Raw genomic sequence first — 27,590 nt, forward strand, 5'->3', positions numbered from 1 at the left:
GAGGATAAATCCAGGTTTGGATTCGCAGTCGGTGTCAGTCCGGGGGAGCGGAGAGGAGAGGAGGAGCGCGAGCTGGAGGAGCTTTCCATCGACACCAGCAGTTTACACATGAAGCTTTGCTGGCTTTGAAGTTTGACGTGAGAAGCAACAACCCACGAGGGCGGTGATTTTCCTCCCGACCCGATGAGAACCCGGCGCGCGCTGTCAGCCAGGGGCGGAGGATCCAAAGTTGTTGGAGGATACGGACCAACCTGCGCAGGTACGCTTTCAGCTCTAGTTTATAAAACAATAAACAAAGCTAATTCATGATGTCAAACATTTTCGTGTCGTACAACAAATTAATAAAATAAGAAATTAAAACTCTTTATTTTGCTGTAAACATATTACTGACTGCTGCTGATATGAAAAGCTTTGTTTGGCTCTGTGTTTTCTACTTATTCTTCATTCTACTGGTATCTCTCTGCATCAATTCGATAGCAATTGAGTGGGTTAAGCAGCAGCAGCATACCTCACACACCACTGACTCACAATAAATTCCCAGAATAAGGTGTTGCCCTGGTTCAGGATTTCAAGCTCAGATGTTTGCATCCTGTCTGTGGACAGCAGCCAGGATCCGTTGGCGTGGATCAAGTGCGCTTAAGGTAAAATGTTGGATTAAGAAACAGTGGCGACCATGAGAATAAGAACATTTAGTTTAAAGCCCTATTTAATTTGTAACAGTTTTCAACATGTTATGATAATTTCGAGAAAAAATACTAGTGTCTGTCTGGTATCCATTTAGCAGTAAAAACAAAAGTTAAAATTGATCTTATGTTATTAAAAACAAAAACAACAACCACTTCTGCAAAAATATTATAGATATAAATTACTGCAGTTCTAATAATGTTCTAAATAACATTGTATTGATGTTATTTATGATAATACATAGATTTTAGTAAAATTATTGAATAATTAATGCAGCAGCTTGCTGAGAGCATATTTGGAATCATTATTTATTCAGCTTTTTTGGGGGGAAAATTTCATCTAATTGTTCTTTCCCGTTAGGTGTAGATATCTTTCAGACCGCTGAGTGCTGAGCTCAGCAGAAAGTTGGAAAACAGTTTATGAATCATAACTTTCTTAAACCTTCTCACAAGAAAGCCAAATATTGAAGCTAATTTTGTAGAAAGACATTTTCCCTCACAATCCCTTGAAATCACACTAAACCTTTCCTGCTTTAGATCTTTTAGGATAACCGGTTGCTAAGTTTTTTATTGCGATTTTTTATTTGTTTTTTGGGGTTATTTTAAACTCAGAAGTTTATTTACGCTAAAGTCATTATGCCTTTAGGTAATGTTGGGAAGCTCAGATGAGCTCAGCTTTGTAAGCTTCTGATGCGTTCATTAACAACATTCAAGGTAAACGGAGGACGACCTGTGGATGTTTTGTAACGCAGTATCTCATACACACTGCTTCATCATAACCAAAAAATAAAAAAATAAAAATATAAAAAAGAGAAATATTCAACCTTGGGCACAATTTCCATATGCCTGGATGTTATTGATAGAGGAAGAATCCGTTATTCTAATAGCAACAAAGCTATTGGTGAAGAGAAAGAGATCACAGTGAACAACACTGCAGCTGCTTGGCCAACATAATGTCCCATTTGGAGCTGGGATTTACAGAACCGCAAGTGGGTGTTTGGACTTTCCATAATGGCTCTTAATAACTGTGGTTAATAATGATAAAGGAACATTTCACGTTTTTAAATATAAATTCAATAACAAATGCAGGTCTTTAGCTGTTTCTCTGTATTTTGAAGGAACAATTACACTGAATTTCCACCACACAATGACAATAAAAGTACCAGTGATGTTTTTCAGATTTACTTTTTGAAATAAATTTCATCAAATGTTGACAGGAGAAATGTATCTGTTTTTTTCTGCCAAACTTTCAACTTTTTCTTTACTTTAAAACCTAGAAATAGGAGTGAAATGGCTGATCTTTAAAATGACATCACATTTTCTACAGTAGATATGCAACATAGATTATGTTGTCATTTTTCAAAAGATCTTGTAGCATTTGTGGCTCTACACAAGATGACGTCTAATTTTACATATTTTCAGCAGAAGAACTTTGTGTCTTGATATAAATTTTGGTATTAATCTTGAATTGATTTATGGAACAGGCCTATCACTATGACTAATTTTGCTGGATGATAAATTGTCCCAGAAGTTATTGCGATAAATGATAATATTGGTGTTTTGAGACCATTTTCAAGTAATATAAAGATCAATAAACTTTCAAATCTAATAAACTTTTAACACTGGATCTTGAAACTGCGTTATATGAATGTGACACAGTTTTAATCACAGCTCATCTCCGTTAATCCCAGTGGAAATCTCTGCTTCGATTCGTGACATCCTTCCTTTTTTGTTTCCTCACTCGCCTGAGTGCCATTTATCGGAAGAAGCTGTGGAATATCAAGGTGGACAGTTCGTTCTCGACCCACGGGTCACGTCCTTGAGACCGACTCGGTTGAGCGAAGGAATATAACGGACTAAAAAAAAAAAAGTTTGCAGAGCCACGCTGTAAATAGCACAATGAGCTGAAACCAGTTTGCAACCATTTCCTCCGCTTTATTCACCGTGTGAGTCAGAAAGAAAGTCAATCAGTGCCGTTACTATGTACACCCATGTCCTCACACCTTAACCTCAGGTTCACAAGGAGATGAAAATGTTAAAATGTAACACGACATAAGCGGCATCTTATGAATTATTGATGCAAGGACGTTCTCGTTCTGCAAAATGTTCCGTCCCGCTGCTTAGTAGAGAATGAGTGTTTTTTTGGAGTTAAATCTCCTTTTTATGGCCTGAATAAAGTTTGTTTACTTCTAAACAGAACGCTCTGAGCTGATTACCTTCAGTGAAACGAGCGGAAAAGTACTTTCTTCACCTGGGAGTTCTCAGGAGGTACATTGTGTCTCCTCATCGTGAGTTCACGTACATCTTTCCCCTCTGTGAGGCACGTAGAGGTTGTGACAGGAATGCAAACTAGAGAGGCCAGATTTCTTGAATGCGACTCTACTGTAATGTGTCGAGTTAATGATCCATGTGACGACGTCTGTGCAGAATGAAGGGAAGGGTCGTGGTTGGTTGTTGTGCAGAGATGGGTCCAACGGAAACATTTGGATTCGGTGGGTTCAAGCTCAGCAGCGGTGATTAACCTGCTCTCTGCTCTCTTGCATAAAGCGACTAATTTGGAGAATTTCCATTTTTGGACTGACAAAAATAGACATGGGAAAACACAAAGCAGTGCAGAAGTACAAAGCAAAGACCTGTTGAGTAGGGTCAATATTTTGCAGAAGCATTTTTTACTGCAGTTATAGTTGCATTGATTTGCTTTGTTGTTTTTTGGTTATGTTTTTAAGAGTTTTGCATATCTACAGATTGAAATTCTTCTTTTCAAAACAAGATCAGTCAAACTGAACACACTGCAAAAACACAAAATCTTATCAAAGTATTTTTTTTCCTAGTTTCTAGTGCAAATATCTAAATACACTTGAAATAAGACAAAACTAACTTACAAGTTAGAGGAGCTTGTTTTAAGTCAATAATTCCTTAATATTGATTTTAAAAAACTTCTAGTTCCACTGGCAGATTATTTCACTTATAACAAGACATTTTCCCTGTTATAAGAGAAATAATCTGCTTGAAAACCATGCATCATTTTTCTTCCACTTATCTTATATGCACTCTTTTATGCTGGACTGTCATAAAATTCCAGCAGTATGCTTTAAAGTTTGTTGTAATCTGCCAAAATGTGGAATTACCTAAGGGGTATGGATACTTTTGGAAAGCACTCATACTGTAGATTAGTGTTTTCAGGATGTCACAATAGAAACAGATTTAGTCGCGTTTGGCGAAGCTCCCTGTTTGATTACATAAATATTTCTACTAAGTGTTTGCGGTGAGTCACAGGAAATTCTTCTCTTTATGACTACAGATGCTTTTATCATCAGTCTCCACCAGAGTGTTGATGCTTATGGTCCCATTTATAATAGAATGAAGAAATGAAAATGAATAATATGATTATAAGTTCCAGGACTATAACTTTTATCTTTACAGCTTCTGTTTGTCTTGCAGGATGGTCAGCAATGTCAACTTGCTGACCATCCGCAGATGAACAGAGGAAAAAAACAAACAATTCTTTCCAAATGCAAGAAAAACAAAAAACACTTGTTCTTGTTCTTGCCACCTTGAGTACAGGCCTGTGCATCATGTGCAATTACAAAGAAATTTGACTGTTTACTCGAGGCAGCAAAAACTGGTCAGGACATTTCATACTTTACAACAACTCCAGTGCAGAACTCTAGGGAAGTCCTCATAGGGACTGCCCACTGCTGCTTTTGTTGGTATAGCAGCCACACCCACTTCAAATTTCTGATCAATCTTAAAAAAATTGTGGAACACTTAACACCTGCCAGATGATGTGTAAAAAATAAACTGCAAGAATTACTAAACCAGGCCTACAGGAACAGAATGATGTTGTATTTCCTAAATTAAACTGATGCCTTTAACAATTGAACTACATGTTTTCTCCTTCTCCTTTTAGGTGTTATTAGCTGGTGCTAAGGATGTTTTTGTTGTATCACCAGGCGTGGAGGTAGTCCTACATCATCTGTGTGTTGTTCCCCCTCTGAACCTGGGAGTGGCGATGGTCCACTGGACCACAGTGTGGGGGACATGCATCCGGCTCCAGACTCTGCTGGCCTTTGCCTTGGCCAACTGTCCCTCACAGACCCCCAGCCCGGTCAACTTCTCCGTCGTTTACACCATGCCTTTCTTTCAGGCACAGGGACCCATTCAGAACATAGTGAACAACTCAATTTACCAGGAAGTCTACGTGGCCTCGCAGAATGTCATCGAAGCCGTCAACAGGAGTCTGGAAAAGGCCTGGGAGCTCCGCACTGGGCCGGTTGGCAGCCCAGAGTGTCGCATATGCAACTTATGTGATATCGATAAGGATTACAACTTTCTGGAGGATACGGACAATCAAGTGTTGGTGCTGGACACTCCTTTTATGTATTTATATTCCTGTGGAAGCTCTCAGTATGGTGTTTGCTATTTTCATCAGTTGAACTCAAACGGAAAACTACCTTCTCGCTCTAAGTGTCTGTTCAGGAAGAGTGCAAACTCTGCTGCTTATTGTCCAGACTGTGTGGCGAGCCCTCTGGGTACCAAAATGTCAATGGTAGAGGAGGGCCAAGCAGTCTACTTTTTCGTTGCTGCCTCTGTCAATGATAGTGTTACCCAGCGTTACGGAAGGAAGTCGATCTCAGTCCGCAGACCACTGGCCACAGAGGATGGTTTCTATAGTGATGTTCGAGGCCTTACTGTCCTGCCCACCCTCCGGAGGACTTACCACATTGACTATGTCTACAGCTTCTTCACTCAGGAGTTTGTCTACTTCCTCTCGGTCCAAAGAGAAAGCCCAGATCAGGAGTCATCTCCGTTTCAGACTCGCCTGGGTCGTCTGCCACGGAGCGAGTGGGAGGTGAAGAGGTATCGCGAACTGATCCTGGAGTGTCGCTTTGAGCCTAAGCGCAGGAGGAGGCACGTTCGCGAGCCCTACAAGGACGTCGTGTACAACGTGGTCCAGGCAGCCTATTTTGGCAAGGCCGGCAGGGAGCTGGCAGAGGAACTGGGGGCGGAGGAGGAGGACGACATCCTCTATGGGGTGTTTGCTGTGACTGATGACAATGGGGTCACAGAGAACGACTCGGCTCTGTGCGCCTTTCCTATGGACAGCGTGAACAAGGCGATCGTTGACGGCGTTGATGATTGCTGTCAGTCTGGACCAGAGCAACTCTCCAGAGGGCTTTGCCACTTCCAGCCGTGTGAAAGCTGTCCACACGAGGTGAGTCTATCGGTTCACAACAACAACAGAACAAATCCACCTCATTGATGTGATACTTGATGTAACGGAAAGGTCAGCAGTTCCAATTATGGACAGCAGAAATGGTAGCTTGACTTTGAGTTGATGTCAGAAACTCAGGTTTCATTAACAACCTTTAACTTAGGCAATCAAGGGAGATAATAAAGGTATAACGTTTTCATTTATATTAATTAAAATACTACTTGTTATAAGAGGACATATTTTCCTAGGCAATGTAATAATTCTGTTAATATATAATAATTGTCCTTATTTTAGTCAAAGATTATAGTTCAGTAGAAAATTGTGTATCGGACTCAAAGGACTGTAAAGTATTTACACTGTCAATGCGCCCTGTGGTGTACTCATTGCACAAAAAAACTTTATTTTTATAATAATTTCTCATGACAATAACTAAATGTGTAATTGGACTTTACAACACCACAGCCCATGTTTTCATGAGAAACACTAATTTACCACTCCATCTTTTCTCATGTTTGATTATTGGAGCGACTGTGGCTCTGTGGGTAGAGTAGTTGTCTTGTGATTGAAAGATTGTACGTTTGATTCCAGCTTCCTCCTGCCACACACTGAGCAAGGCACTTAACTTAACACTACCTACTAATCTGTGTATAAGTGTGTTTGTGACTGAGAAAGGGTGAATGTTACTCTAGTGTAAAGCACTTTTTGTAAAGCACAATTTTGAGTGGTCAAAATTATTGGAAAAGCACTATGTAAGTTCAGACCATTTTATTATACACGGGCATGCACTGGATTATTATTATTATTTTTTTCAGAAGCAATCTAGCAAAATACGGTTAAACCGCTTTTATCTTCATGTCTTGTTATTCTCTTTAAATCATAAACTATTTTTTATTATTATAATGAAATGCAAAAGCAGAAAAATACAAATACCCTCCCTGGAGGTATTTATTTTAGGACATGGGCAAATTAGCTGATGGTACAAATCGTACTTCCAGGACAGATCGTGTGGTTGTAAGGCAATTTGCACATTTTCTGTGTGTTTGATTTATTAGCGTGGGACATCTATGTGATGTGGAGTTTTAATGATTCATAAGGATATGTCCACGTTAGCTGTGGTTTTATAATAACAACCACAGATGTTTCTCGAACTAAATCTGTAATAAATAACTCTTACGATAAAATAGACTAAACTTACCTTTAGGCGAGTGACTTTTTGTTTTGTTGTTAAGATGCTTTTCAAAATAAAATTGATTTGTTAAGAAATTCAGCTTTCTCTCTTAATCACTCGTTACATTGTGCCTCACTCTGTAATTGGTGAAGTGCCCTGGGGTATTTTTGCTATTTAGACTTAATAAGAAAATATAAATTCAGATTTAGACCATTTAAAAAAAAAATAATTTGGCAAATTGGAATATATAGAAATTTTTTTGTTTTGTGCACTTTACAGGGAAGGAGTGGGAAATGTTTAAATTTGAACTAACAGGTGTTCATAAAACCATTTCCTGTTTTCCTTATTGTCATGTGAAAAACCTGGCGACATCCTCAGGGTGTGACCCGCTTCTTGTTATTATTATTACTATTGTTTTATTGTTTTATGAAACAGTTGAGTGATGTACAGAAGATTGCATATTTTTTAGGATATAATCGTCTCGCAGCATATGGTGTGTTAATTCTCCAGGGGAAAGCTTAGAAAAAGGCTGCTTATTTTCCCAATTCCCATGCATATTTCCCATAGCATACATGCTTTCTCTGCTTTGGCACCAGTGCTACCAGTAGGGAGGAGGACTGGCAATGTGGGGATTGTGGTGAGACAACCTTTTCCATTAAATCCCATGTAAACAGTTGTCTTGGAGAATTCATGGGAAATTTTACGACTGAAACTTTTGCAACAATATTTTATAGTTTGGATGTTACTTCATTTTAGTTAGCAATTTAAACACAAGATCCTTAGTAACTTCACAACTAAGTTTTATTATTCATAATGGTCTGTTTTGAAGTTATGCAGTTATGTTACAACTAAACAGTGTTTGTAATGTTTCTGATAGTCTGTCTTTTATTAAAATTAGAATGAAAACTCCTTTCCTCAGGCTTCCTCTACTCTAAATGTTTCTTATCCAGCCACATGTTGTCCAACCCTCTTTAATGCACTCAAAAGTCCAAACCACCTGTGCTAATAAAGAAGAGTAGAAAATATTACCTGAGACTGAAAAGTGTTTGTTGATTTATTTATTTATTTTTGACAAAATTTCAGGTGGATTTTGGTCTGGAGTTTTTTTTTTATCACATTATTTGGAACTTATTATGATAATAAAAGTAGTGATAAAAAGAATGTATGTTCAAATTCATAGCAGTCTCATAAATATTGCCCTTATGTTTTTGGGGCTTTTCAGACATTAATTGTATCGTTTTTACAATAAATAAAAAATTCTTAACACACTATGGACATTTTTCTCCAAAGCTCTACAATAAATGCCCATCCTTAATTAAAAACACATTTCACCATGAGGATTGTGTCCAGAGTTAGTTTTAGTCCTCACAAAGTAATTCCATTTTTGTTTTGGTCCACTGGTTAAGGAGGAACCTTCTGTGTATTTGCTAAGTCACTTAACGTAGACCTATTGAACATAAACTCATAAACTGAAAGTAGGAGCTGTCTCACTGTCACATTTACACATAGCAGAAATGCTAGCAAAGAACCAGTTCTATCATAGCCTCCATCAATCCCGCTTTAGCTATATATATATAAAAACAACGCCGACAGCAGAATTAAACTAGCACTGGAAATAAAGCCAATGAGCATCTAAAGAATGAGACATTGTAATTTAATCTGTTGCAGACTGTTTTTTTAGGTCTGACACTTTGTCTTTGGACATGTTGTGATCCACTCTTCCTAACTTTTTAAGCACATACATTAAGATATGTGTGTAATCAGCGATGGCCACATGGAGTGGACAGAAACACAAATGGTAAAGAGCCTAAGATGTTCTCCTGATGTGAGAACACCCATCTCTGAAGTCTCTTTATGGTGTTCTTTGCTTGCCAGTGTTCCCACAGCAACCAGTAGTGGAAACAAACAAACCCTTTCCCAATAGAAGCCCACGTACTCCCATTACTCCATTGATCGATCACATTAAGGTAATCAGAATATTGGAATGTAATTCTCCATGGAGATTACTAAAACCAAAGTTCATACCATTTATAGTCATTAACTTTTACCTTTTTTGGCTGTTTTTTTTGCAATAAACAAGCATTTGTTCTCTCAGTGAGCTGCTTTTAGTCAAGTTTAGATCTAAATTGGGCTCTGTTGCTATCTGCAAGACGATCTCTCTGCATCATCTGATCATCTATCACGGCTTGTTACTTAATCACATTATCATCTTGTGCATCTGGTGTGCCGGGTCTTTTTCTCATGGTCGTCGTGGTGACAAGCACACCTTGCCCCACGTCTCCATCTGAGTCTGGGCACATGTGTCAGCTTGTAAAGATCAAATCTTGAAGGTGGATAATGCATCATTTTTATGACGCTGGCTTTAACCTGACATGCCCAGTTGTCAGGCTTGTATTGTTTTCGTCAAGGTAACATAAAAATGATTGCTGATTTGTCTTTAAATTGCCTATAAACAGTTGCCTGTAAGTATTAACACGCAGTCTTTAGGAGCAGATGGGTTTGTTTGTCTAGCTGTTGAATGACGTTCGGTAATATCTGACCCTGAAAGCAGCAACTCCAGTAAAAGCATGCTTGTTCTTTCAGTAGCGGGGAGGTGAACGTGTTTTTGAAGTTTGTAGACATTGTCAGCATTTCAATGTTAGAATGTAAAGACTGCCTACTTTTCTGATCACTGTTTCCTCTCTGTTTACTCCCCCTGGTGGTGGCGTCAGAGCATGGAGAACAACGCCACGTGCAACGACCATCCCACCATGGTGTCAAAGCCGTACTACAGGGTGGACCTCTTCAACAGGAAGATGACCAACGTCCTGCTCACCTCTCTCTTGGTGACGACCATAGAGAACAAAACCGTTGCTCACATTGGAACCTCAACTGGACGTCTGCTTCAGGTATGTCGCATTGTTGCAAAAAATAAGAAATAACACCCAACTAAATAACGATGCTTTGCAAATTGCAAAGGGGTGTTGAGTTACAGTATATTCACCTCATGAAATGATGCAATACATTGTGATTTTAGCACTAGATTCAGGAAAACCAAGCTAGGATTTTTTTTCCACAAATAGAGCAAAGGCTTCACAAACTGTCTTTAAAAGAGTCTGTAATCATTAGCTTAGAGTAATCCAGTCCACAACTGATTGGAGATGCACCGATTCAACATCATATGTTTGGCCAAGAGAGTCAACCTATTATTTTTTTGTCAGTTTCTTTATTATTATTTTTTCTATTGGTTGTTTGACTCCTAATTGCACTGACTGAACAAATTAAAGTTGTGTTGTTTCTACATTTTTGTCCAAGCTTGTCAAGTTATTGGTGTATTGAAGTGTGCTGTACTGGTGCAGAGTAATCAAATAAATGTGTCATTCAGTACATTTGTGTCTTTGTTTAAAAAAATTAAACATCTTAAGTCAATTCAGCACCATTATTTTGTATCGAATCGTATCGATACCAAATAATGTATCGGCTGATACGATCCGATACAAAAGCTCAGATATCGGCATTGGTATCGAAGCGCCGAATTGGTGCATTCCTATGATTAATTAGACCTTATATTGTGCTTTTTTGTCTTTATGTAATCTGAGAAATCATTTAAAATACTTGGTTCTTGTGTTTTCGCAAGTAGAATAAAATTCCATAAATCTTAAACAGTGTTTAAAACAAGTTTAGTGTAGCATTAGCAGTAGAGACCGTCAACAGTATTCTCATACCTGCCTTTCACCCACTGATAGGTACCAGTGATGGATGGATGGATGTATGGATGGATGGATGGATGGATGGATGGATGGATGGATGGATGGATGGATGGATGGATGGATGGATGGATGGATGGATGGATGGATGGATGGATGGATGGATGGATGGATGGATGGATGGATGGATGGATGGATATATTCACCCATAAAAATAACATTTATTTTGAATTTATTAGCACATGCTATGCTACGTCTGTGTGTGCAGCTTGTGTTGACAAGATCCAGCCCAGACATCTTTGCCAACTACTCCTTGGTGGAGAATCAGAGGGTGTCTTCTATTGCTGCTGTTTACTCCTCGGAGTATCTACTATTTGTAGTTGGAGACAAGGTACGGTAAAACGGCCCGTTTCTCTGGTCAAATATTGTAATTAGCTGATATTACTGTCACTTTTTTAGTTGAGCTCTCAGGTAGAAGGAGTAAAGCTTTTCTCCAGCGGTTTAAAGACGTTCCTGTAAGGTTTTATTTCAGTCCATGCCTGAATGTTTTGACAAAGTAGATGGATGTTAGATACCGGATCAGTTACTACATTTGTCAAACTGTTACAATATTAAAGGAATCCTGAAAACATGTTGGTCTTTCTCAAGACTTTTCTACCAAAACTATGCAAAGGAGCACCAGTTATCAACATTTAACAGCTTCTGTTTAGAAACTTATTTTGTTGACATTTCATTTTTTCTTCCTCTTCTCGTCTCTGACTAAGTAATGCATTTGAATTTAACTAAAGTAGTTAAACATTTGAATTGATCTAGTTTAGTTAAATTCAAATGTGTTTAAAACAGAATGTTTCACACATATAGTAATCAGAACGTCAATTCTTTGGGATTTGAATCCTATTGTAAGTTAACCAAAACATGCAACTATGTCCTTACTCTCACTATTATTAGATGTAGTTGTGTTTTTTATAACTACATGACTTTTGAAATGTTTCCCTTACTGTACAGCATTTTTGTTCTTTATTCAGCTTTTTTGTACATATTTTATATTCTATCTTTGTGTGAGTCTATTTGCTGTGTATCTACCTATTCTATTATTTTTAGACAAGCTAAAATAGAAAAGCTGTGTCTGAAGTGCTGAATGAACTGTTGCAGAATGAAGCAGTCTTTGAATGAGTCGACTGATTTCACTGTTCAGATGATTCAGGTGCCCCAGAGGGGCCCAGGCTGCCAGCACTTCATGACCTGTGTCACGTGCCTGACGGCCCCGAAGTTCATGGGCTGCGGTTGGTGCTCTGGAGTGTGTTCGTGGAAGAGTGAGTGCCACAGCCGCTGGAGGAATGAATCTTGTCCGCCCGGGATCAGTGGGGTGAGGTTTGGGCTGCGATCAAAGATACAGGTGTCTCCTTTTAACACCGCAAGGCAGTGTTGTGGTCAAGACCACCAAACCTGAGACCAAGACAAGACCAAAACCAGAGCGTATCGAGACCGAGACAAGACCAAGACTTTTAGGATCCGAGAATAAGTTGAGACCAAGACCGAGGGAAGTCGAGACCAAGTCAAGACCAAGACCAGCGGCCTGCGCTAAATGACACGATAAAATGTGAAATATGATCAAAATTGCTTCTCAAGTTGATCTGACAAATCCATATTCCCATAAAAACACCTAGATATTAAATACTTAATAAATTTTACCAATATTAAAATTAAGTGCTTCCATCTTTGTGCTACAATCCGTGGTGGTCTCGTGCCATCCCTAAAAAGATAACACCCTGGGTGTTTGCCCATATTGCTCATGTCAGAAACCATCACTGTCTGCACCATTACACATAGCAATTGAGGCAATGTCCTGATGGTAAATAACGTTCAACTATGAACACTGACCAAGGAGCAACAAAGAAGTAACCAAGCACAAGGCGCTCACCGTGACTGTTTTCACCCTCTCTCTGGCTACATGAAGCCAGGTAGTCTGACACCATGGCAGACATTACACCTGCCACTTTGAATGAAAACAATCATGTGCATGCTCTGTGTACTCTTTCGTTCTTGTGTTTTATTTATTTGTTAATTAAAAAAATATCAATGCACATGATTAAATAAAATAATGATGGCTACTACTGCAGTGTACGCAAAGCATTACAAGAACAAAGAACGGCTCTCAGTGACACTCCAGTTCTATTTTCTAAGTAAAGAACCATTCAGAAGAATCAGGCTGTTCCTGAATGTCACATATCTATATTGCAGACTTTTGGACACCCATATATGCGATAAGTCAGTCAACACCTCCGCACAATAATTCAGCGCAGTGAGTGACAACTGTTTTTTCATCACAAATGCTTATGTGTCTTTGTACAGCTAGCTTTGCTAATATCACGTCAACGGAGCTTACCTTTGTTTGAGCATCTTTTCTAAGTGACGAAAAAAAATTAGACGTAGTCCCCACCGTCTGTGAAAGCGAAGCGCTGCTGAGTTAGTTGTGGCCATTGGATTTCTTGTGATTTATGCAGCGCAATTCTATTTCTGACAATTAGACAGATCTTCTGCCGCTCAGAGGAAACCACTGCGCATGTCTCAGAGTCGCTTGCGAGTGAAAGGTGGGGAGGGGGAGTAACAGAAACACGTTATTGTTTGGATTTTAATCGGTGCGTTTTGCATCCACTGAAAACAAAGATGTTAACAAATAAACTGGACAGTATGCTGTAAGCTTAGTGATATTTTCACAGTTGCGGTCTCGACTGGTCTTGAAATAAAATGCCGAGTCCTCAGCGCCCGAGACCGAGACAAGACCGAGACCAAATGCGGTCGAGTCCGAGACGAGACCGAGACCATCAAAAAATGGTCTCGAGACCAAGACCGATTTCGAGTACTACAACACTGCCGTAAGGTGTTGACTTTGTATATTGAGGTCTGTAATTTCCTCTTTCTACTTATGCAGTTTTTTCCAAGGACTGCTCCCCCTGATGGTCAAACGGAGCTTACGGTGTGCGGATGGGAGTTTCAGTCGCCGCTTCGACCTGCTATCACCTCCAGGACCCACCAGGTCCGACTGGGACAGACCGCCTGCACTGTGATTCCAACCAAATGCAACAACACACAGTGAGTGAACCTGAAGGGTTAACTGCTGTCATTCTTTGTTTAATAGTCAATGCGCTCTGGAAGAATACAAAACATTAAACTAAAATTTTCTCTAGACAGAAAAAAAAAAGAAACCTTTAGGTTCTCGTAGGTTTGCCAGCTCCCACTCTTACTTCTTACCTCTCACTTTTACTCAGACAAATCTCATCTTTTCATTCCCTAATTTATTTATTTAAATTAGGACAATGCATGTTAATGTCATACATAAAGAGAATCTTGGCAGATTGTGAGAAAATGGAGCAATTGTGCCCACCATCACTGTGAAAGGATGGTCATTAAAGATACAGGGGAAACATAGCTGCCGAGTATGAAGAGCGCTGAAGCAGCAACATGAAAAAGTAAAACTAATTTAGGCATCAATGAGTGAATATGACAAAAAAAAAATATTGGATGCTGTTGAAGAATTACAATTTATGAACTACAAAGGCTTTCAGAGGATGTTTGAATTGAGTAGGTACACATTGAAGTGTGATTGTACCGCTAGGAATTTTTATAAGTTTGGATAACTTTGCACAAAACTTGTCCTTCACTCCAGAGCTACATTCCCAAACATGTCCGCCCCTTCTCCCTAACTCCCCCCAAAAAGTTTCACCTGCAATCCGATTCCCACTCACTTGTTATTGTAGAAACAAAACAGTTTTGTGTTTTCCTGTTCAAAACAAATACAAAGGACTGACACTACAAGGACGCTGTGCACTACTTTTGACATGTTATTGTCCTTGATCATCCTCATAAGGTTACCTAAAAAATTAACATGGCAGCTTATAATTTTATTTTTTAATCTCAACCATTATCATAGTTTATTTAGTTAATTTGTCATCCCCTAAAATTTTGTAAAATTATATTGTACTCACAAAAAATTGACTGTTTCTATGCAAAGAGAAACTTTACCCATTTTTTAAAAACAGGATATTGTCGCTAAAATCAGACGCAGGTTGTTTGCTGATGACTCGCTGATGTTTGTCTGTCGTTTGCTTCTGTCAGTTTAGTGTGTAAGATTCGGTCTGGGACCTCTGAGCCGTTCAAGCCGGTCAACATTACAGTGGACGTGCATGAGGGCAAGGTGGAGGGCCGTTACTCTATTGATGGCAAGGCTGAAGCACCAGGGTTCACGTTTGTGGTAACTATACTCATCCTTCTGTCAGACCCGGAAAATTACCTGTTCATAGTGACTAACATGTAAATAAAGTTGCTTTAAGTAACCTTTTAACCAAAACAGAGAGTCTCTTTCCCTGTAGGTTCCAAACATCACAGAAATCCAGCCCAACTACGGACCGCGTGTCGGAGGAACGCTCATCACGATCACTGGGTTCCACTTAGATGCTGGAAAGAACAGAAGAGTCACTCTGAATGAAGTACCCTGCCATATGAGAAGGTGAACAATGGAAATGGATATTTTTAAATGTCAAAAAGCATTGAGATAAGTTGGTTCCAGGGGCTTAAGGTTATGTCTGTTCCCACTGGGGCCACAACCAAACAGGCCTCTACCATCTTATAGCAACTCCAGTGACAAGAACCGCACACTAGTGTGGGCAAGTGCTTTCTTAATGACCTTCAAACCATTTTCACATATGCGTTGAACAAGTTACTGGAAATTTCAATAACTCCTTTTATGGCTTCATTTGCTGTTCATCCAGATTATTTGCTCCCAGAGGCTAAAGCTAACAGCTAAAGCTAAGCTTTAGCCTCTGAAACACAGACTTCTAGCATCTTAAAACAACTCCAGTGCCAAAAACTGCAGACTGATTTGTTGAAATTCTGTTTTAAGGACCTTTAAACCATTTTCATGTTTGCATTAAACATATTATTTTAACTTATGGTAACTCTTTTCAAGTCTTCATTTACTGTTCATCCAGATTATTTGGTCCTAGAGGCTAAAGCTAACAGCTAATCTGAGAAGGCAGACTTCTAGCATCTTCAAACAACTAAAGTGCCAAAAACTGAACACTGATTTGTTGAAATGCTCTTTTAATGACCTTCAAACCATTTCCATGTTTGCATTAGCGCTGCTGTTCCCACAGAAAATCTAGAGTCAGAGCTGTACCTGGTGCCGTCAGTGACCTTCCAGTGTGAAACGCGTACCAAGAACAGAATATGCATTTGGATAGTCACTCTGACTGGAGATGCTTTACATGTTTCCTTCTCAGTATATATTTCACTCAGGAAGCTCATTGGTGGCACACAGCCTCCCATGCCCATTTTCTCAGTAAATAATCATTAGTTTCTATGTACATACCCACCTAATGCAAACGTGACAGTCGTTTGCAGGTATTTTCCATAAATCCCCATTTAATTTTTTAAGTTGCGAGTTGTTTAAAGGCTATAAAAAGCATGTTTAGGTCTTGGCCCCTCTTACCAGCCTCAGCCTGGGTTTGTACTAGGACACCAAGAGTTATCTACTGCAGAAAAGATATTAGCTGCTTATAACCTTCAGGCAGAGCCTCATTTATGAATGATCCCTTTAAGGCCTTGAATTGCTGGATGATTCAAAGACATGATATTTGCTCATACATTTTATTGCTGTGACCTAACAGTCAAACTTGTTCAAACATGCTTTAATTACTAGTTAGAAATCCGCTGACTGAGGCAGAGGAATAATTCAATTCATTTTACTGTAATCTTCACCTAATGGGAAAACTGGGGTTAAACGTTGGAGAGCATTTCAGTTTAATTCACATTTTTGTTTCTTCAGGTCCAAATCGGTAGCCAATGTTTCGTCCATCATCTGCTTGTCCCAGGCCATCTCGGAGGTGAGGGATGTCCCGCTGAGCGTTTTCATCGACAAATCTCAAGTCCCCAACACAAAGGTGTTTTACTACAAGGAAACGCCAAAGATCACGAACGTGCTGCCCGACTGCAGCTTTCACAGGTTGGCCACACAGAGACCTCAGCCCAAGCACATAATTTTATCTGGAACATAAAAGGATGTCAAACCGTGGAAGATGTCGAATTTAGCATGACTTTACTATCTTGGAATGAAAACGCAAACGTCTTTGTTCTCCTCTCTGAACGTAGAGGTTCAAAGATCGTGATCGAAGGGGAGAACCTCGACTCGGTTTACCGCACCGTAATCCGCTTTAAGCCCAACGAGAGCCACCTCAGAGCAGTAATAACGGTACGTTTTGACTGTTTTTTAAGGGGCGTGTGATCCTTTTGGGTTATTAATTTTTACCTTGTGCTGAGAGCTAAAGTTTCGCCCCGGTGTTTGGCTCTAGGAGTGCTTTGGGAAGTCCCTGCCCACCCGGATGGAATGCATCACTCCAGCGTTCCAGAGGGATGAGAGCGAGGAGGGCCTGCTGTCCTTTGACATGGACGGCGCTGTGGGCCTTTGGAACAAAGAGTTCTCCTATCACCCCTATGGAGAACCCATTCCTTTTGAAACAGAGGGACATGTGCTCAGTTTGTATCCTGGGTTTGACGAAGTGTCCCTTCACGTAAGTGATTAGCTTATTTATAATTACTCTGACAATATTCTATTGGAATTAAATGCTTTGCGGCCACTTCATTAGGTACACGTCACTAGTACTGGGTTGTGGGTTTGTATTTTTTCCACTGGAGGTGTCCATCAAAACACGGGTACATTGTCGTCACAAAGGAACAAACATAGGCAGCGACAGGCAGTGGTGTTTAAATGTTTAGTTGCTGCGAAGAGTTTCACCAAAACAGCATCTTCCACTCCATTACACCATCTTTCTGACCCAGTCCTGTGAAAAAATGCCAGCTGAAATCAAGACTCATTGGACCATGCGACATTTTTCTAATCGGTTATTGTCAAATTTTTGCGAGGAAAATCATACCTTTCCTTACAGCCTTCAGTTCTTTGCTAACATGGCCATTGCCCTCTTATGCAATTCCGCTGGATTCTAATCCCATTAAACTGCGGGCTGTGGGATTTCTCCCATTGAAGGGATCTAGTCTCTGCACGTTGTCTCATTTTCAGACCATTCTCTATAATCCTGAAAGATGGTGTCACTTAAATCCTCGTTCTTCCCCATTTTAATGCTCAGTTTGACCTTCACACGGAAGTCTTTATCATATCTAAATACCCAGGGGTATCCGATCGCTGCCATGTGATTTGCTACTTCCCTACTCATGTTATTGAGTGATTGAACTTGTGTATCTAATAAAGTGGCCGGTGAGTATACAGTATCTTTTTAAGTTCTTCATTAGACTTGTTGTTGTCAGCATAAGAAACTGAACCTGGTGAGCTCCTGCATGACCATCGTCATGACGGTGGCCGATGTCGACTGCGATGCCAAAGTCCTGGATAATGAGATAACCTGCAGGATCCCTAAAAACATCACCATTCCCAGCGAGGGACTTCCAGTGAAGGTTGGTCAGGTTGTGTTTTTATGGAAAAGTTACCTTCCAGGATCATGTTGTGAAGGCAATCTGTTCAGGCACATATTGAACACTCTGCTAGTTGACCTTTAACTCAGGTTTAAGCGTGACAGAGGGAACAAGAGGGCAGTGACTGAGAAAATATTTAGCTGGAATTTTTTAGTCATACAATAGATTTTGCTGAAGTTCAGAGCTAGTCAGACTGTAGCCAAAAGGTTCCAGGTGGAATCTTTGTATTTGCACGTTTCTGGTACTCAATAAAAAATGTTAATCAAGTCCCGCCACCGGGAGGAGGCCTCGGGGAAGACCCAGGACACGCTGGAGGGATTACGTCTCTCGGCTGGCCTGGGAACGCCTTGGGATTCCCCCGGAGGAGCTGGAAGAAGTGGCTGGGGAGAGGGAAGTCTGGGCCTCCCTTCTGAAGCTGCTGCCCCTGCGACCCGACCCCGGATAAGCGGAAGAAAATGGATGGATGGATGGATGGATGGATGGATGGATGGATGGATGGATGGATGGATGGATGGATGGATGGATGGATGGATGGATGGATGGATGGATGGATGGATGGATGGATGGATGGATGGATGGATGGATGGATGGATGGATGGATGGATGGATGGATGGATGGATGGATGGATGGATGGATGGATGGATGGATGGATGGATGGAACTCCCGCCACAGTTTTCTTGATTTAGGTGTCCATTATGTCTCAGTAGAAAATTTACCCAAATGTTTTACACTAGGCTTTTGATCTTTGATTTTTTTGTTAAGCCCTAGAACTGACTGAGTGTACTTTCTTTTGACCATGACTGATATCTTCTCCCCTCTAAATGCAAAAACAATGGTGTCAAATTACACCACAGAACTTCTCATTTTTCAGGTCAAGCATTTTAAGCTTCAGGAAACACAGCTTTGCTTTAAACACTTGGAGGACTGCAAGGTAGTGCTTAGCATCAAAAAGAAGATATGTGCAAAAATAATAACACTTGCAGTATGCGTGTGCATGTGTGTGTGTGTGTGTGTGTGTGCGTGTGTGTGTGTGTGTGGGGGGGTGTGTGCGTGTGTGTGTGTGTGTGTGTGTGTGTGTGTGTGTGTGTGTGTGTGTGTGTGTTGTCTCTGCGCTCCAGATCTCCATCAACGGCCAGGTTCATAATGTTGGCATGGTGGTGAGGGTCAACAACCACTACATGGTGGGGATAGTTCTGGGAATCCTGGCGGCTCTGGTGGCCGGGGCTGTGCTGGCCTTTGTTGTGATGAAACATTTGAGAAAGAAAAAGAAAGGTATGTCCTTCTCTCTTTCTCTTTTTCTCCCTCTCTGCCTCTCTTTCTTGTGTGGACCTTGATCAGAGTTGTTTATAAAACTGTCGCTAGGTATGGATTGGAGTCTTGAATGGGTTACAAAAGTCTTTCAACTAGAACAACGCAAGTTTTTGACCGGATGTCCATGCGCTTTACTTTTTTGTGGGGGGGTTGATGATTAAAAACAATACAACAACAAAAACTTTGTGAAATGTCTTTCAGCCTCAATGATAGAAGCCCGTTTGTCCCACTCTGCTACTCGCTCTGTGACCAACACTGTGGAACTGTCTCCCACGGGAGACTACAGGAGAGGTAACTCTACAAAACGTATTCACACCCCTCAGACCTTTGCCAACAAGAAGAAACAAAATAAAAATAAAATTACACATATAAAGTCATAACATTACGAGAAAAAAGTTATATTACTACGAGCTTGTTTTAAGTAAGTAATTCTTTAATATTGATGAAAAAAGTACTAGTACCACTGGCAGATTATTTTATTTATAACAAGACCTTTTACCCAAGTTATAAGTGAAATAACCTGCCAATGGAAGTAGTTCTGAAATTATTGACTTAAAACCAGCTCTTATTTCTTGCTAAAAAGTTACTTGTAAGTTAGTTTTGTCTTATTTCAAGTCCACTAAGATATTTTCCACTAGAAACTTAACCAAAAATACTTGGTAAGACTTTGTCTTTTTGAAGTGAAAGCTCTCTAGAGTCTAGAGGGCCACATAAAAAGCAATTTGGCCCCCAGACCTTCAGCTTGACACGTTGTAGAGCATTGACTCATAATCCCAGTCAACTACATTAAAGTTTGTGGTTGCCGATGTGAGAAAATGTGCAAAAGTTGAAGGGGTTTTAATAATTTTGCAGAAATAATCTACAGATCCAAAACCGCAGTGATACAGCAGTGACACTCCTCTGTATCTGTGCTTCCACCAGTCGTTTCCCTGAGCCCCCCCACCCCTTTGATTGGGCCCATGATGTTTCGGGGCCTGGCCTACTCCGCCTGCAACAGAGATCCGACCCTCACCCCTCTCATGCAGACAGAGAAGATCTCCATCTCCAGCTTCAGACCGGAGCTGCTGGAGGAGGTGAAGGACGTTCTCATTCCTGCTGAGATGCTGATAGTGCAGCACCACCGCATCATCGGGAAGGGTGAGAAGAACCACATCAAAATGAACGTCAAAGGGGTACAAAAAAAAAAAAAAAAAGTCAGCATTTCTCATTCTGTTTGTGGTTTTCCCTGCAGGCCATTTTGGAACTGTCTACCATGGTTACTTATCAGACTCCAGCAACAGAGAAACTCACTGCGCTGTCAAGTCTTTGAATAGTAAAGTCTGCTGTCAATTTAACAAGAGAACTAGAAAGTCAATCCAGTGGAACAAATTGTCTAAGTTATGTTTTTTTTTTTTTTTTTTTTAATCTATCAACTTTCCAGGAATAACGGATGTGGAAGAGGTGGAGCAGTTCCTGAAAGAGGGCATCATAATGAAGGGTTTCCACCACACCAACGTTCTGTCTCTGCTGGGCATCTTCCTGCCGCAGGAAGGGCTCCCCCTGGTGGTGCTTCCGTATATGAAACACGGAGACCTGCGGCACTTCATACGCTGCGAGAAGAGGGTGTGATCGAACTGCTACTGCTATAACTATCAAGCATTAAAACAAAAATCAACAGCAGCTGCAGTACAGATAAAATTAATAAACATTCAAAATATGGAAAGGCAAGAAAAAAAGATCAATAAAACACTAAAAAAATCTTAGTGTGCAAAAGAAAAAAATCTTAGTGTGTCAAAGGTTGGAAAAAAATACAAAAACGAAGTCAAATATCAAGTAAAGAACAAGAATTTTTTTTGATTTATTGAGCTTTAGACTTTTAAAAGCAACTAAAATGAATCTTAAAGTGAACTCAAGCAGCAGGGAAATGGCTGCATTATTTGATTGAATTAGTCTGTTTTCATGCAGCTATCTGCTAACCAATGAGTAACATATTTCTTTTGTTTAATTTTTTTTTCTTTTTTTAAGAACCCGACCGTAAAGGATCTCATCGGATTCGGGCTGCAGGTCGCCAAGGGGATGGAGTATTTGGCAACCAAGAAGTTTGTCCACAGAGATCTCGCTGCGCGCAACTGCATGTAAGAAACTAACGTCAGTCAGCGCTATTAGACTTTGACCTCTTGCTAAAATCAGTGAATCAAGGGACAATAAGCTCACTGTTCCGCCTTCAGGTTGGATGAGTCGTACACGGTGAAGGTGGCGGACTTTGGCATGGCCAGAGACGTTTTTGATAAGGAATACTACAGCGTACAGGATCACAGGAAGGCTAAGCTGCCCGTCAAGTGGATGGCCATCGAGAGTTTGCAGACGCAGAAGTTCACCACCAAGTCAGACGTGGTACGTGGGATGAAAGAGGACGATACCGAAGAGTTAAACATGTTTATGCTAGATCTGGCATATCTTGCAAAAGTATTCATAATCAATTAACTTTTTCATATTCTGTGTTGCTACCATTAGGAATGCACCAATATGGAAATTTGGGCTGATATCGATATCCCATATTAACATCGTTATTAACCAATACTTACCGATACATATTTTACTTTTTATTATCCTTTTGACATCTTGAAAAAAAATAACCACATTGCTGACAATGTTGTTCTGTTTCAGTTAAATTTCCCACAATCCTTTGCTGCATCAGCGTCACATAACCAAACAAAAACCACATGACAAACCATCTCTAGAAACAAAGGATAACAAGATGGAGATCAACATTGGTCGTTAATGTTGGTCCTTTATTTCATTTTTTACAGATTGATTTGTTAAAAAATTCTGAATTTCGACCGATGTCGGTGTTAGTGCTGATATATCATCCTCAGTAGCAATCACAAACTGCAGTGTTTATTTTTGGGATGATAATATGTGATAAAACACCACAGAATCATCCATGTTTGTGAAGTGGAACAAAAAATATTTATGTCCATCTTTTCCCAGTATTTCTCATTCAAAACTTAGGATATTGTTTTATGATCTAACCCTGCCTGAAAGTTTCTCCAGAACTTTAATCACTGAAGTTCTGAATTCAGTTCAATCTTGTGAATTAACTGTGTGTGGATACTTTTGCCAGGACCTCCATGTGGGACTCTGCATGTGTCTGACTGTTTGCTCCCCCCTGTTCTTTCCTGCAGTGGTCCTTTGGTGTTCTGATGTGGGAAATGCTGACCAGAGGAGCGAGCCCCTACCCAGAGGTGGACCCTTATGACATAACGCATTACTTACTGAAAGGCAGGAGGCTTCCCCAGCCACAGTACTGCCCTGATCCACTGTGAGTAACACGAATGATAGCAATTAGCTGCTAGCACTGTGGATTCCCAATAGGAAATAAAGTAAGCCCCCCATACAAGCACAGTGCAGGAGATCTGGACACAAAGTCCAACCGGCGGAAACAAGCTGTTCAAATGGTAACCCAGTAGTGGTAAATTGTCCACTACTCTTGTTCTAACATGGTTATGAAATGTTTTTGGGGAGTTAATGTGTACGACGCACTTTGAAAACAAACTCAGTGACACACTTCTTTGTTTTAGCAGGTTTAATGATACATTTTTTTTGCACTAAACACTGTTCCTAACCGTAATGACCAGGTTGAGAGGTAAAGCTAACAGTCGTTTCACCTGTATTTTCCACCCAGGTTTTGTCACACACGCCGTCAACAAACATTCTCACAAAATTACACTAATCCATTAATAAATTTATGACTACAGTTAGCTTCCTGCTTTTGGAGCATTCCAACCGAGCCAGAATTCACTTTATTAAACCCAGACCTAAGTTCTTATCCAGACTAGAGTTTGCTTTTTTTGGTTCGCATTTGAGTTCAATTGAGCATTCACAGATCCCCAAACGAACTGGACTTTCTAGACAAATGAAGTGGATTTTGATTGAAGCGGACTAAATGGGGCCACTTGGGATGCACCGTGTTGCCCTGAGTATTCCTGAACTGCAGTCAGGGGCCTCACAAAACCCCTCCTCTGGCTGCTAATAGCGCCTGGGCCACACGTTTGGACACCCCTGATCTACACTCTGTCCTCTTTTTTTTTTTTTTTCTCCAGATATCGCATCATGCTCCAATGCTGGGATCCTGATCCAGAGCTCAGGCCCAGCTTTGCCACTCTGGTTTTGGCCGTCTCCACCATCCTGTCGAGCCTGGAAGGAGAGCATTACATCAGCCTGAACATCACCTACGTGAACCTGGACCAGCCGCGGCCGTACCCCGCTCTCACAGACTCCCCCGACGAGTACGACTCCACGGACGTCGAAGACTCCGGCTCAGACTCGGCCTCTTCCTGAGGCAGAAAACAAACAAACAAGCAAACAAAAAAACACTCACCTCTGACACATTTGTGTGTTTTATGTCAAAGCAGGAAAAACAAAGTACCTTCTTACTGTCTGAGGACATGAATGTGATAGTAAGAGACTGCAGGTTACCTGAACAACACCAAAAGCTGTTAGTTTTTCTATTTAATAACGTAGAAACATTAGTCATGTCTCAAAGCTGCCTCTGTGGGTCAAAGTATCATCCTTTGTGTATTTTGCATACAGCAGCACCTCCATAAGTCAGAATTTCATAAAAAAATGAAAATAAAATTTTTTTATTTAAAATAATTCAACACAAAAACTGAAACTCATTTCACTCCCGGGTATATATTTCAAGCATTTATTTCTCTTAATGGTTGATAATTATCAAAACAAAAAGAATGACATGGGTATGCCCAGAGAAATTAGTTGGTTGGTAAATCGCACCAATTTCCTTACATTTTGGAGATCAGTTGATACTTACATGTGAAACAGACCATATTTTCAGCCCTCCACAAATGGCTGAAAATCAGCCACTGTCCCGTTTGCCTCTGCCAGCATATTTAGAAACTTTTCAGACAAAAAGAAAAACAATCAGTATTAGCCAAAATCTGAATCGGCAGGTCAGGCTTTCTAAAGATAGGTGATCGAACAGAAAAATGCAATTGGTGGAACCCTAGAACTGAATGGTTGAAACCGATCACTCTGTATGTAAGGATATCTGAGTTTCCTCTTTGAGTTTAAATTACTGAAATAAATGAAGATTTCTGTGGTTTCATAATTGATTGAGTTGGACCTGTTAAGCATTTATAGCTTAATAATGTTTGATACAGTAGGAACAGACCTATCTGTTCTGACATATTGCAGGGCAGAATTGGGCCTCTAAACATAGAAATGTGTGATTTCCACTGGTTGCAGAATCTCATATTTTAGTATCTATCAAAATTGAGTTTTCCTTCAATGATAAATTTCAGCGAGGGGGAAGCTGACCCACACCATCACACACAACCTCTGCCAAAAACGGTTTAGTATTGGCATAACGGCTTTCCAATGATATAGAATTGATCACTAATAAGCTTTAGGGGGACATAATTAACCAAACATAAATGTTCTGATTTCTTGTGCTGTTTGTTACTCACCCGTTAACTAGCTGGCTATCTAACTAGCCGACTAACACTGTTTTAATGCTGCTAAACATCACTATAGAGTAGTTATACAGTACAAGTTTAACACATTACAGTATGTAGTGCCAATATACCAACAAAGGAAAAATATGTTAGTTTGCCAACAAGTTCTTTAGCACAGTGAAGGCCTGTTGCATCACACTGGCCTTTAAATTCAGACTGCTTCTTACTTAGCTAGCTAATGGTTAGCTTGATGGCTTTTTTTATAGGTTAGCCGCTCTTTGCCATGTTTTTTTTTTTTTTAACAAAACTTCAAATAAAAGTTATTGTTAGTGCTAAGCAAATAGTATGGGAATATTTTTTACTTTGCTGTTTTCCTGTTATTCGTGTCAATATGACGACTGTAGTTTCAGTTATTCCACACAACGGCGAGTAAAATATTATTTTACTATGTGGTACACTTTTACCATAGCGTCACGTTAAATGCATTCTTACATTTTCTGTCTTTTTTTCAGTGTAAATAAAAGATGAGCAAGTTAGTCTGTTGATATTTCTGTCTTTGAAATAGTGTAATAAAATATTTATTTGTTTGTAGGTTGGCTGTCGTGTTGTTGAGTTCTGGGAATTTCAACAAACTAGCTACGTTTTCTTACACTAATTTCTTCTTCTGCATCTGTGTGCCTGGTGTTACACTACAGCAGGGAACAGATTTCAAAGTTCTCCACTAGAGGTCACTAAAGTATCAATAAGGACTTCCTGGCACCGACTCGCTGCTTCCCAGCTGCACAGCTCAAGCTGTCATTTTGTGGGGTATGCTAATCATTTTCACAGCAGTGTTGCAACATGACTGAATCAGGTTTTCCGCCCCTTCTTTTGGAGACAAACTGTAAGCCCCGTGCAAGGTATTAAAACCTGAGAGCACTTTTAACAACTAAAGTTCTTCCTCTCTTCACACTATATCAGGACAGACCAATTTAAATTTCAAACAAATAAGATGTAGGACTGACCAGGCTGAAAAAAATCTCATCAATGTTCTAAACGCCTCACCGACATGCAGCAGCAACTCCCTGCGATGTAAATAGACATCACCTTCTATAGAATCCAATCCTGACTCTGGACAAAACCGGTGGAGTGGAAAAAAAAAATCATACATCCTGCTGCCAAAAACACAAGTCAACCCCAAGATACTTGATTTAGACAGAGTGAGCCAATCCTAACCATTCAAAAGCGTGTTTATATGTGAGGCTGGTGAGAATCCCAAAACTTAGACACCAATGTCTGTCTAGTTTCCTCTTCTGTTATTACATAAGTTTGCTGGTGTTGGTTAAAGTCAGACACTGAGTGAGGCCGGGCATTTCTCATAAATAAATATGGGCCATTTTGAAACCTGAGCTGGATAAATCAACACATGCTTACTGTTGTGTTGCATCACATTTTGCGACTGCACTCCGAGGAACTGAGGCGAGTTTTAACTGTACAAAATGAAATGTTTTCCTCAAATGTCTAGCTTAGCGTTAGGATTTTATTTCGGAGTAAATTTAGTCTGTTTTGTGTCTGTACTACAAAGAAGCGATGAGCTGCGAGTTGTAACAAACCACGAGTCGCCTCAGGCTCAGTCAGACTGGTTTGAAGAGCTCTTGTGAAGAATAAGTTTCAAGTCTTGCTACATATTCTTAATTCAATGTGGTTTGGGACTTTGACTGGGCCATTTTAACGCATGAATATCATTCAACTGTAAGCTCTGACTGGTCTCTTGCTCGAATATCATCTGATGTTTTCCAACCTCTAACAGGTTTTCTTCCAGGATTGCCTCGTATTCAGCTCCATCCAACTTCCCCAAAACATGACGCTGCCACATTCATGTTTTACTAATATTGCTCAACATACTTCTGAAACCTTCACGGATATTTTATGTCGACATTTATTTACACTCAGGTGGCTAATTTTTCTTGTTTTAAAAAAAAATAATAATTTTTTCAAATGGTTGCACTGGAGTTTAATTTAGGCACATCAGAGTTAAAGGGGGTTGAATGCAAACATATTGCTCACTTTTCAGACTTTGATTTGTAGCAATAATATTAACAACAATAATAACAATAATACATTTATAAAGTACTTTTCAAGACGCTCAAAGACTGTACGGTAAGAAAAAACAAAACAAAAACAATAGCAACAACAAGGAATCAGGAAAAATGAAAATAATATTTTTGTTTTCCCAGTGCGTGACAATTCTGTACTACTTTGCATTATTTCATTCCAGAAAGTCTCAATAAAATACACTTTGGGGTTGTAATGAGATAAAATGTCAAGAAAAAAGAAAAACATTTTTTAAAGATTTTCCCCATCCTCTCCTTTGCAGATGTCTTCTTCCCTATGTGCATACCCCACAAAATGCAGGTTATTATTCCTACTACTAATAATAACATGTATCCTCTACGCTCGTCCTGGCTGTTTATGAGCTGTTGAATTAGACGGCAGCCAGATTTGAGAAAACATAAATAACTGGTGCTGGACTCCTGTGCCAGATCTTCAGAGTGAGAGAGAGAAAGAGAGAGACACAGAGAGAGAGAGAGAGAGAGAGAAACACACACAGA

The 27,590-nt window shown here is 40.0% G+C and overlaps 1 protein-coding gene across 2 annotated transcripts; it reads left to right on the forward strand.

Moving 5' to 3' along the window:
• mst1rb (macrophage stimulating 1 receptor b) lies at positions 1 to 25,590 on the forward strand. 2 transcript variants are annotated; one of them, XM_008410478.2, is made up of 21 exons: positions 1 to 259; positions 4,594 to 5,898; positions 9,778 to 9,954; positions 11,021 to 11,143; positions 11,948 to 12,118; positions 13,685 to 13,845; positions 14,869 to 15,004; positions 15,123 to 15,259; positions 16,577 to 16,753; positions 16,900 to 16,999; positions 17,100 to 17,318; positions 18,070 to 18,216; positions 19,354 to 19,507; positions 19,748 to 19,837; positions 20,468 to 20,683; positions 20,778 to 20,858; positions 20,967 to 21,148; positions 21,551 to 21,660; positions 21,754 to 21,919; positions 22,711 to 22,847; positions 23,629 to 25,590. In XM_008410478.2, the coding sequence occupies exons 2-21, from the start codon at positions 4,696 to 4,698 to the stop codon at positions 23,864 to 23,866; spliced, it is 4,125 nt and encodes a 1,374-aa protein (XP_008408700.1). In that variant the 5' UTR covers positions 1 to 259; positions 4,594 to 4,695; the 3' UTR covers positions 23,867 to 25,590. The 2 variants fall into 2 exon arrangements, with proteins under 2 accessions (XP_008408700.1, XP_008408698.1); XM_008410476.3 differs by having other exon boundaries at positions 4,637 to 5,898.
• Positions 25,591 to 27,590: the final 2,000 nt, after the last annotated feature.

Source organism: Poecilia reticulata, chromosome 5, assembly GCF_904066995.2.
Source record: "Poecilia reticulata chromosome 5, P_reticulata-male-v2, whole genome shotgun sequence".
Classification (NCBI taxonomy): domain Eukaryota; kingdom Metazoa; phylum Chordata; class Actinopteri; order Cyprinodontiformes; family Poeciliidae; genus Poecilia; species Poecilia reticulata.

What these genes read in the sequence shown, in the direction of transcription:
- mst1rb (XM_008410476.3), top strand. Translation starts at nt 184, where the DNA reads ATGAGAACCCGGCGCGCGCTGTCAGCCAGGGGCGGAGGATCCAAAGTT. An exon ending in CAACTGGACGTCTGCTTCAG is followed by an intron (nt 9,955 to 11,020) that starts GTATGTCGCATT and finishes CTGTGTGTGCAG; the next exon opens with CTTGTGTTGACAAGATCCAG. An exon ending in TTGACGAAGTGTCCCTTCAC is followed by an intron (nt 17,319 to 18,069) that starts GTAAGTGATTAG and finishes TGTTGTTGTCAG; the next exon opens with CATAAGAAACTGAACCTGGT.